General features: G+C 42.3%; 1 protein-coding gene across 5 annotated transcripts in view; it reads right to left on the bottom strand.

The window, feature by feature from the left end:
* Positions 1–12,742, bottom strand: part of LOC308331342 (receptor-type tyrosine-protein phosphatase U-like) — a 265,106-nt gene that overhangs the window by 62,967 nt on the left and 189,397 nt on the right. For all 5 annotated transcript variants that reach the window (XM_080786751.1, XM_080786750.1, XM_080786752.1 and 2 more), the window contains one exon: positions 8,156–8,427. In XM_080786751.1, coding sequence (XP_080642877.1) covers positions 8,156–8,427 — 272 coding nt within the window. The remainder of the gene's footprint in view (positions 1–8,155; positions 8,428–12,742) is intronic.

Genomic DNA, 12,742 nt, shown 5'->3' with positions numbered 1-12,742 from the left:
ACAAGTTTGAATCCCAGGGAGAACCACTGGCCAGATGTATAATTTTGGCCATATTGGCCATTTTGTAACCCTACACTTCTGGACGGGAGGTTCTGTACAGTATGTACAGTATTCAAAAATTACAAAAAATGTGATGCTGTGAAGTATTTCAGAAAACTTAGGTCAGGATTTAGAAGGTTTTTAAATCAGCCTCAGTCCAAAATGGGTTAACTAAGTAAAAGGCGGTCAATAAGCAACGCAATTGGGACTCTACCTCCGCCATGATCTCTGTCGCCAGCATCACAAACACTTCCTCCACATTGAAGCTGGTTTTACTGCTGGCTCTCATAAAAGGCATCTCCAGTTTGTTAGCGAATTCCCTGGCAGCAGCATTAAACTCTACGACTCCCTTCTCATCTGTGCGGTCACACTTATTGGCTACCAGCAGCTTCTTGACGTTCTTACCCACATGCTTTTTGAGCATCGTGAGCCATGGTTTCAAACCGTGAAATGAATCCTTCCGCGCCACGTCGTACACCAGGAGGACACCTTGAGTTCCTCGGTAGCATTTCTGCGCGATCCTCTTGAAAAACTCCTGACCGACCGTGTCCCATATCTGCAGTTTGACCAGCTTGTCGTCTAACTTTATGATCTTACTTTTAAAGACCACGGCAGCCGTACTGGTGCGTTCCTCGGAGAACGTGTTGTCTGCAAAGCGCAAAAGCAGACTGGTCTTTCCTACACCAGGTTCACCGATTAGGAGAACTTTGAACAGAAAATGATATATGTCTGTTTTGGCCATCCTCACTGGGGAAAACCAGTCGCCAAAGACAGTACATGAGTGTAAAACAGATTGAGCCTAAAAAGTATATCCATCTGCTGTTTGTATGAAGTGTAATCATGTTTTAGCCCTTTCATACATTCGGGCCAACTGTTAAAAGCAGTTACCGATGATGTCATATATAGGTCTTGTAACTAAATATGCCCAAATATGGCAGTCGTTTTGGCAATTTGTTTGGCTCAGGGCACCCCTGTACGTAACCTTTTCATTCAAGACACCACTTTGCAAGACATGGCACCATATTACAGTACGTCATTAGTTAAACCTGAGAGAATATTAGTTTCCATTGGGACAGATTGAAAATAACTTCATGCCTGAAGTTTAAACTGAAGTGGAATTGATATTTGATGAATTCCAAATATGAATACTATGAGTGTCTATTTCAAACAAAGTGTTTTTTGACTGGGAGGTCATATTTTGACAGCAGGAATTGCCTGTCATAATTTGACCCCCCAGTATCAGGATGTTGATATGCATTCATCAGCCAAGTATTCTGCAGCACCCTTTTGAGAATACAAAATATACAATCACCCTACCAGACACATAAATGAGGGAGGAGATTTGTTTCAGGGCATTCACACAACCATCAGCTTGCTACAGCCAAGCCTAGTGAAACCCATGTGTTGATCTATCATGTGCTCCAGGCGAGTAATGCATTGTGCCATTGACACTACAGCCAATAAATAACATACAAAGGCTTTCTCCCTTACTAATTTATTTATTATTATTCATTCTCATGCGGCGGCCATTAGAAACAACCGCCCGATTAACTCCTCCATAAATCACTAGTCACAGAACCACTGCCATCAATTCCCTCGTCTCAGCGCCTTGACCCACCCTCGTTAAGCCCATCTGTGTCGGCACTCGCTTGTGCAAAAGTGCCACAGAGTAATAATAATAATAATAAAACTTTATTTGTATAGCATCTTTCATGACATGAAATGCAGCTCAAAGTGCTTTACAGAGAAATGGAGAAAAAAAGAAAAGAAAAGCAAGGCATAAACATTAAAAAACAAGAGCAGTAATGCAATACAGTGAGAGAGAGAGAGAGAGAGAGAGAGAGAGAGAGAGAGAGAGAGAGAGAGAGAGAGAGAGAGTGCGTGGGACGAGATACTGGAGAGCTAACTGCCAGGAGAGAGAAGTGGAGGTAGCAGAGATGGAGTGGGTGCCTAAGCTGGGCTGATATTATTTGCCACAGCGAGACCCGATTGGATCTTTTAATATTCGATTGCAAAGTTCCCTTCAATTTCAATTCCCACACCAGAAGGCGAGAAGCAGAATCTATTGCTGTGAAGAACGTGGGAGGTAGATGGATTCATCCAAACTGAGAATATCTGAGGTGATGTCATGCTCCATCCTTCACTCTGCCCGCCTCCGTTTGTTGCAACAGGATGACCAATGAAAGTGGCCAGGATTCCATAACACCCCCAGACACGACTGTGATGGACCAAGCAAAGTGCAGTTTATTGTAACTGGTGGGAAAGAGAAACCATGTCCATTATCACTGTTGGAAGGGGTAGAAACCTATGAAACTGGATGTCAGATCCACCACTAGAGTTAAGAGTTTCTGTACAAGGGGATTTGTGTGGGTTCATTTCTCATCAATGCATATCATATATTACAGTAACATTGTATACATTGATCACATGCCTTTAAGTAAGGCCTGGCTGTCACATATTTCTTTTATATTTCTTTTACATCTTTAATTACCCTGGCGAGGTTGGCTCAATGGTGGCAAGCTAGCACCGACCGACGCATTGGAAGCAATGTGGGGTGTCTTGCCCAAGGACACTTCGACATGTGGACAGGAGGAGCCGGGATTCGAACCACTGACCCACAGATCATTGGACGACCACCTCCTGAGCCACAGCAGTCCCGAAATACTATTGTTGTTTGCATCTCTATCAAGGCAGATGGCCACCCACCCTACAGCCTGGTTCTGTTTAGCCTGCCCCAGTCTGTGTGATTTCTGGTATCCACCTGTTTCCAGTGTCCCATGAGCCTTTGAGTTTTGTGTGTGCATAACTTCCTCTTGCTGTTGCTGCTGTGACCAGTGTTGCCAGATTTTGCAAACAAACAGCCAGGTCTATGAAAACAAGCACAAATGTGGCCAAATGTGAATGAGGGTTTGTTTTTTTCATGTCATATGAAAGCAGGGAATCATAGCTTCAAATTGACATATTGGTGGTTCAGTTTAACCCACCAGTTTTGGAGATGTGGCTTGCAGAAAACAGGCTTGAAAGGTTCACTTCTGTGGACTCTAACATTACACCTAGCTATGTTTAAGCATTTATTTCATATTTACATGTCGATTTTAGCTCTAATATTTATTTCAGACATGCTCTAGGATGTGAAGAGTCTGCCTGTGCAAAAAAATATGAATAAATTCAGTTTTTCCGATCAAATAATTAGTAAGAAGAAAAACAAAACAAATAGTGTTGTATCCTGCCTTTATTTTCTTCTTTCAAATTATTTGATCGGCACAAAATATTTTCCAATGGGTTTCTCTAGGCTTTTCTTTTTGAGCCAAATGCGAACAAAAATAAAAGCTTGTGTACCGAGTCTAGGTTCTGCCTGACATTTCTTCCGGCTGACCTTTTCCTCACCACAATCGCAGATATGCTGGAGGGGACATACATAAAGTGTCTTGAGTGAACTTGCAGTGATTTGGCACGATAATAAAATAAATAAATAAAATATTTGAATAGCAGCCTCCTGCAACATCACGTTTGCCTCATAAAATTCAAAGACACAAAATTGTTGCAGCGAAGTGACAAAATCCACACCGTGTCCTCTCATGTTCTCCGATCGCCCTTAGAGAAAATACATAAAATCAGTGGAGACTGGCAGAAGCACTGCAATAAAAGGAGGATTTGTACGGTAATGAATATTTATGGTTTTGGTTTTTGGTTTTCATTACAGCATTATATCTGCATGCGCTTTAACGATAGACCTTTTAATTTGTACATGGAGACCACTGATCTAAACCAACAGTTTAATTAATTTAGCAAAGATTGCAAGTGCAATAGTGTTCTGTTAACCCATTAACCCATTTTGGGCGGGAACCCCTTTTGGTGTTAGCATCATGTCATGCTTTAGCTATTGAAAAATAGCAGATCTACAAGCTCATAGCACGGAACTGAGTGGCACGCTACGAGCTTGTAGGTCTGCTATTTTTGAAAAATCGAAGAACGACTGACATAGAAACATAGCTTTTTCAGAAAACTGTCAGCGTGTAGAAGACATTTTTAGAATCTGATCTCAGGTCAGACCCGAGGCCGATTCTTCTAAATCAGTAGTTATTTTTAGTAGACAAAATAAAATCTAAAATGATGACACAGATGCTTTCCCAGTTTTACCGTCTTAATTGATCCGTTGGGTTAGAAGTGTGTGTGAAACTGTGTTGATCTGTATTGGTGCCAAGAAGGTAAGCTGTAGGTTGAAATAGTACATTCTGGATGTACATTTTGGGCAGATGCCACGGTCATTGATCATTGATCATCACATGATTCCAGAGATACTGTACCAATGTATGCGAGTTTTGGACATAGTAAATGGGATTAGTTTAGTTGCAAAATGTTTGTTTGGAAGAAAACACAAAATGGCAGTAACGGTTGTTTGATTGTATCAAACAGGTTGTAGTTCAAAATGCAAAGTGTTTGTTTTAGTCCCAGGTCGATTTGAAACATTTGGGCTGGAGGTTTGTTCTATACACTACACGTGGACAACACATGCATACACACACTGGGACAGGGTCAAACACAACATTCGAGGCCTGGCCATGTGGAGGCGGACATTAAAGATTTAAAATGAAAAGGATGAGAGTATAAGTTAGCAACCATGTCTCCTATAGGCAGAGTTACTCCAACACCTTCTGAGACTGGAGACCTTGAATATTCTACTGGAAGTAACTAAGTAAGAGAGTCATTAAGTAAGTAGGTCATAGTGGCTTAATGTCTGTGTCAGCTGAGCAACGAGGGTGTCTATTGCATTGACAATGTGCTAGAACCCCTGGGACATGGATTACTGAGAGGGACCACCACAACTACCGCCATGGGAACATGGAAATTCTACTGAAGAACATTCATATTCTATTGGAGAACATTAGCATTCTACTGGAGAACATGGACATTCTATTAAAGAACTCGAATATTCTACTGCAGACCATGAATACTCTCCTGGAGGCCATGAATTTTCTGGAGAACATGCATATTGTACTGGAAAACATGAATATTTTACTGGAAAATATGAATATTATACTGGAGACCATGAATATTCTACTGCAGAACATGAATATTTAGTGGAGAACATGAATATTATATTGGAAAACATGAATATTTACACTGGACATCATGAATATTTACTGGACATCATGAATATTTACTGGACAACATGAATATTCTACTGAAGGACATGCATATTTACTGGAGAACATGAATATTCTACTGAAGGACATGCATATTTACTGGAGAACATGAATATTCTACTGAAGGACATGCATATTTACTGGAGAACATGAATATTCTACTGAAGGACATGCATATTTACTGGAGAACATTAATATTCTACTGTAGAACATGAATATTCTAGCCTGGTTAACCACATTTATTCAAGGGGGAGTGGTTAACCAGGCTATGAATATAACAGGAGAACAATGAATATTCTACTAGAGAGCATGGAAATGTACTGTGTGATGCACTAATATAACTTGGTTAAGCAGAAATGAGACAGCACAGAGAGAGAGAGAGAGGTGCTGTAACTTGGTATCTTCTTTTAATAAAGTCCAGAATGGACAACTTTCCTTCTAGCTCTCTTTGCTGTGACCTAGCTCACATTATCTTCAGATAAGAAGCCACACACTTGACAGGTGAGTTGAACGCAGACCAGAGAGTATACACCCACTCATTGACCTCCAGCCACACTCTTTACTGCATCAAAACCTCCTGTGCGTGCGTGCGTGTGTGTGTGTGAATGCTGTGTGTACTGCACATGCTGCATGTGCATGCAATCTCCTCTTCATGAGAGTCTCAAACCTGCACTCAATCAGCAGGAAGCGTGTCTGACAGGAGGCCATTCTCTGTGCTTCTCTGCATGTGTGTAAATGTAAACCATCCAGCAGCACCTCTGATCTCTGTCCAACATCAATATTATCTCTCTGGCCGTCTGCTTGCCCTGCAGGAGGCACTGATAGTCTCTGATTACTAGATTTACTTGTTTGTGTTTCATCTACTGTACAACTGCATCCACCCCACCACCACAAACGCAGATGAACACACACACACACACACACACACACACACATAACATCCATATGAAACCTCTGGAGGGGAGGAAAAGTAGTGGAACGTCCCCCTCCCTTCACGCGATATTTGTTTTCATAGGTGACCATTTCCAAACTCGTTTTGTGATTGGTTGTCACTTTGTCAGTGGGTTAGGGAGCGCTATGCTGTGTGCACACAAGTGGTTTTGCCTACTAGTACTAACCTGAACATAACCGCAAGCAGGTGAGCAACGCACCCCTCACCAACCTTAATCCAAAAACTATTAACGTAGCCCTCACCAACCTTAATCTAAAAACTATTAACGCACCCCTCACCAACCTTAATCTAAAAACTATTAACGTACCCCTCACCAACCTTAATCTATAAACTATTAACGCACCCCTCACCAACCTTAATCTAAAAACTATTAACGTACCCCTCACCAACCTTAATCTAAAAACTATTAACGTACCCCTCACCAACCTTAATCTAAAAACTATTAACGTACCCCTCACCAACCTTAATCTAAAAACTATTAACGTACCCCTCACCAACCTTAATCTAAAAACTATTAACGCACCCCTCACCAACCTTAATCTAAAAACTATTAACGTACCCCTCACCAACCTTAATCTAAAAACTATTAACGTACCCCTCACCAACCTTAATCCAAAAACTATTAACGCACCCCTCACCAACCTTAATCCAAAAACTATAAACGCACCCCTCACCAACCTTAATCCAAAAACTATTAACGTACCCCTCACCAACCTTAATCTATAAACTATTAACGTACCCCTCACCAACCTTAATCTAAAAACTATTAACGTACCCCTCACCAACCTTAATCCAAAAACTATTAACGCACCCCTCACCAACCTTAATCCAAAAACTATAAACGTACCCCTCACCAACCTTAATCTATAAACTATAAACGTACCCCTCACCAACCTTAATCCAAAAACTATTAACGCACCCCTCACCAACCTTAATCTAAAAACTATAAACGTACCCCTCACCAAACTTAATCCAAAAAATATTAACGTATCCCTCACCAACCTTAATCCAAAATCTATTAACGTACCCCTCACCAACCTTAACTCAAACTTTATTAAGAGAGTGCGGATATTCCCCTTTTCCCCCCCGAGACTCACATGGTCCCTGCAGGGACAGGATTTATGAGCACAGCTCACACTGACAAAGATCCTGGTTCCCCGTTTCACCACCAGATACACAATCTGTCCTGTGTCTGTGTGCACCGCAAGAAGATCCATGCATATAGAACGCAACCTGCGCCTCTCAGCCTGGATTTGTCGGAGATGTCCTCTAATAATTGTGTGTTCCCCTCCAGAGAGAGCCCGCCTCTGCCTGCCGCCTCTTCCACAGCCACAAGGTGGCTGCTAAACTTCTTAAATGAGGAAATCCTTACTTTAAATCACGTTGGTTGTTTGCGAGGCTTCTTGCAGGGAGCAAGAGAACGTAGGATACTAAAGAGGCGGCTGTCTGCATCGATCCATGCAGCCCTCTAATCTCATTAACCATTAACTGATCAATGCAGCCCTCTAATCTCATTAACCATTAACTGCTTCTTTATTTATTGAGATGTGGGCTAAAGTGCGGTGAGGTTATGGAAGCAAACCCCCCCCTTAGTATGTGAGAGACTGCTCGGCAAACCCACAATCCCTCACGTCAATTGTTGCCTCCTCATTAATGCTTGCTTGAGGTGGTGTGGGGGGTGGCGGTACATGAGAACAATCATGGGCAATCTAGGAGATAAACTATTGCCTGTAATCAGGGGATTCAAGGCTCCATCCAGCCATCACGGTCCTACAAGCTATATTATAGTGTACACACATTGAACAAAGTAGGTATTGATCACACTGCAGCATGCAGGGAAATGGACCTGTGAATAAATAAACACTGCAAGGATTGCATCTATGGCAATTGCACAACAATTGAGCCATAACATCCATCATCCATTACCATCATGGATGATATCATATACATTACCATCATACAAACAATGTTGTGGTGTGGAGGAACTGTGTGGGAGGAACTGTGGCACGATGCTCACCTGATATTCGCTGGGCCAGAAGGTGCTGACGGCCAGCTCCACCTGATGCCACTGGCGTCCCTGGGAGCCAGAGATGTTCCACGCGGCGCTGCCCCGCGGGCCGCCGTTGACGCGCACGTAGACCTGCAGGTCTCCAGGACTGTGGCCGTCGCGGCTGTACAGGAAGTAGCTGAACTGAATGCAGTGGGTGTCGTTCTCGCTGAGCGGGCGCAGAAGCAACTGAGCGCGCTGCCCCGCGGCATGCTGGGACGAGTTGACCATCAGGAAGGAACCTGCAGGAGAGAGAGGAGGGACAAAGAGGACGGTGAGACACCGAGCATCTCCCTGGGACGGCGGGAGTTCAATATAGGCAGATGCAGGGAAAGACGAAAGTGATGTGAAAAACATGTATACACACATACATAGACAGAGACAATTCAGACAGACAGGACCAATAAAAGATCTATCTCTGTGGGTACTGCGTACAGCCCCTGTCAGGCTTCTAACAAATCTCCTTTTGTTTGTCTTCCTGCCCTTTTCAAATAATAAAAGAGAGAGAGAGAGAGAAGCTGAGATGAAAAAGAGAGATAAAAGACTAGCATTGCAGACATTTGCCCTCAAGGATTTGTAACCTATACCGAAAAGAACGAACATCTACTAAAATAATGAAGGGGAGCTGAGGAGAATCAAAGGGAATCAAAGGAATTGCAATAAGAAGTCTGCATTTATTTATGAATCAGGCTTTTATTGCAAATCACATTATTCCAGCTCTAACGTTACCTTTGCACAGCTTCTAATTATGATCATTACAGATGAAAGTGCTTGATTCTGCTGGAATATATATATATATATATATATATATATATATATATATATATATATATATATATATATATATATAGAGAGAGAGAGAGAGAGAGAGAGAGAGAGAGAGAGAGAGAGAGAGAGAGAAAGACAAACAGACAGAAAAATGGGCGCGAGAGAGAGAGACATGCATGCACACACACACACACACACACACACACACACACACACAAGGCAGAGAGATGGTGGGCTAGCAGCGTACTGTAGCTGAATGGAAATGTAGTTGAATAAACGTGCAATCAGAGCCCTGCAACGTGCTTCCATTAATCACACTGACATAGTTATTAGGCTGTAATGGTGACCTGGGGAATATTTAAAACACAGTGTGATATTCTCACACACACACATCTAGGGCGCACATGTCAGCAAGTATGCAGAGTAACACATTCTGAAACATTTCTGTGCGCGCGCGTGCGCCGCACACACACACACACACACACACACACGCCCCCCCCCCCCTCTCTCTCTCTCTCGACCTTCCCAGAAGTGAGAGATGGCCTACCCCCTGCAAGGGAGGTGATTAAGATACCAAAGTACCATAATAATATCCTAGCCGCTGGCGCTCCTGGCACAAGAAAATATGGCTCATAACTAAGACTAGCTCACAGATTTCACACCTTGGGGATAACCATCCAGTCCGTTGCCTGTTTGTTTCCTGGGAAATAGATAACAGGAAACAGAGGGGGGAAATAAAGTCGTTTTTATTGATGTATAGAACAGTGTCCCTCCTGTACCGTTCACGAGTGACACGAGTTATGTTTTTATTGTTTAACACACACACACACACACACACACACACACACACACTCTCTAACAGATGGTGCACAAAACAACATTTGTTGGGGCAAAGAGCCACCATACAGTTGATTGCAGTGCTACATTTAGATTTGCCATTTCTCATTTATCTTATGAGTCTATCACTCTCTCTCTCTTCTCTGCCTGTACCCTGAAGGACCGCAATATAAATAATGTGACTTTATAATTTTAACAGGGGTAAATCACATTGAGAGCTTCACTTTTCAACAATCTGGAAACGGGTTATGTTTTAATTACTTTAAGAAGCTTGTGAGTAATGCAACTCTTCTCATATCAGTGGAATAATGTCCTTCATATAAGGCATGTGTGTGACTTATACAGACAAGATTAACTGTTCAATCATACATATAGGGCTATATCTTGCACCACCCCTTAACCCTTATCCCTAAACTAATTTGCTATTTAAAAAAAAAATACTATTTAAAAAAACCTTTTAAAATTGTTCAAATAGCTGATCTACAAGCTCACACACACACACACACACACACACACACACACACACACACACACACACACACACACACACACACACACACACACACACACACACACACACACACACACACACACACACCCCCCCCCCCCCCCCCCCCAGAGTTAGCGTGGAAGTGTCCTTCAGCAAGACTCTAATTGCTCCCGATGTGCAGATTGGTGCCTTGCATGGTTTCCTCCGGCGTGTGTGTGACTGTGAATGTAATGCACAATTTCTGTAAAGCGCCATTTACCAGTTACCATTTTAGCCTCCCATTCAGCCCAAGCCAAATGCTTAGTTTCTAATTCTCCATGACATTTTTCCAGACTGAGATTTATTTTTCTATCTAACATAAAAGCTATCTGAGGCAGATAAGAAGAGCCAACATGACCCAACGTGAATGTCACAACCCATCCCTGCATGTCCACTTCCAATCCAATCTTAACATTTGACAGAAGCGGCATCGCATGATAATAAAAAGGCTACAGCCACTCTCATTTCTTAGAGTTTTGAACACAGATAAATGATTGAGAGTGGCTCTTTTTCATCCTCTATCTTTTCCAGTTTCTCACCTGCACCCAAGGAATCTGGACAGGCTCTGACTTGGAAGCTGTCAGCCTCTCACACCACTGAGTGGGCCCTTCACAGGGACTAAATGACATTCCTTCACTTCGGGAGCCACTGGACACTGTGGCTGTCTGAGAACAAAGGTGTGGTGACAGGGGTCCACCAGGAGGCCGACTTTTGAAAAACACATTTTTGATTCTCCTCCAGATTCTGTCCAAAATTCCTGCAAATCGTTACACAGTATACACACTATCTCTATAATCATGTGTTCAAGACGGATCTGTCCGATATTTCATATTCCATCCAAATTGCTAACATTGGCTTTCAAAGTTTGCAGGATTGGAACAAAAAGCCTCAAATCATGAACGCAGCGTGCAATTTACGTGAAATCTTTCACAGATTTCCTACTAGGCTGAGGAATATATCCCACCCTTTTCACATTGGCCTGTTATGTATAGCGCCACCAACAGATTTTTGCAAACACACATTTTTGGAACAAAATGCCTCAAATCCTCCAATTGCCATCCAAGGCGTAAGAAGAAATGGCACCCTTTTCACATTGGCCTATTATAGCACCAAGGAGGCCACAAGCTGACCTTCCCTGGTGGAGACCTGTGCCCTGAGGGGCACTTTAATTATCTAGTTTACCTTGTACAATCCTCAGTGTTAATTGTGAAACCCTTACAGGTCCATTTGGGTACATTTTTGGTACACTATCAGAGTTTCAGAGCAGACCTATAAGCGCCATCCATGTGAACCTCTGGTGGACCCCTGTAATAGGTTAGGGTATCAGTAAGATCAGCTGCATATACATTAAGAGATCAAACTAGGTTTAGTTTCAAATATACATGACTCATTCACACGGAAGAAGAAGATTTAGCTCTTGAGAGAAGTTCTCCTCCGTTTTGAATTCTACTGCAGCCCCCTCCCTAACAGTCACACAAATGGATGGAACAAGCACTTTCTATATTAATATCTTGAGTAGATGATCATAAATATTGTGTTTCAATTTGGTGAAGTGAGTGAGAGTGAATTTGCAGCCCCATGCTTAAGGTTAGTATCACCTCACAAATTCTTCTTCACCAAACAAGACTCCATATTCTCTTCCACTTCAGCTTGATGGAGTAATTCAACATGATTAATGCAATAATTAAGACTGATCCTGGTAACCTCTCTCACTCTCACAAAAAAATAACTGCAGAGAAAATCCTCCATAAATCCATAGAGGCTGATAAGGCTCCATCTATTTCCCCTGTGACCCTGCCAAGGACGAGGGAACAGTATTAAGAGATTAGAGAACGGCTTCAACTTACTGAGTTCATATCAGAATGTGGGTTGGAACCTGAGTCACAGGTCTGCCCACTTTTAATCATACTTACACCCATAAAGAACAGGTAGGTTAACTTTGAGATAGGCACTATCTTTATAGTTGACAGTTTTCTCTGCCTCCATATCCAATTGGTTTGTATAAATCAGACAGCCTTGTTCTACACACTGACAAGGGCATCTTTCAAAGCAACATGATTTAATAAAAAAAATAATTATCATCCACTTTATATTACTTACCACCATGAAATTAAGTTTGGGGACAATCAACTATTTGTGTGATAGGCCAGCCTCAGGTTTAGAGAAAACTAGTCCATTTTCCAAACTTGTCCAGGGGATTTGAAAAGGTCAGCCAGGATTTTCGATTTGGACCGTTTGCTGCTTTTCATTCTGTTTTTTGTTTTGTTTCCAAATAGAGCAAACCCCAGAGCGATGTTCAGCTCTGATGATACAACAGGAAGGGCAGCCGTGGTCGACTGGGAACGCACAGATTGGTCTCAATGTTTGCTTTCAGGTTGTATCTCTGGCTGTAGCAGTGTGATCTGTGCGGCTGGCAGTGACAG

The sequence above is a fragment of the Protomyctophum bolini genome (genome assembly GCF_963924005.1).
Source record: "Protomyctophum bolini genome assembly, chromosome: 17".
NCBI classification, from domain to species: Eukaryota; Metazoa; Chordata; class Actinopteri; order Myctophiformes; family Myctophidae; genus Protomyctophum; species Protomyctophum bolini.
The sequence above is the reverse complement of the archived record's forward strand: the minus strand, read 5'-3'. Positions and strand labels throughout refer to the sequence as shown.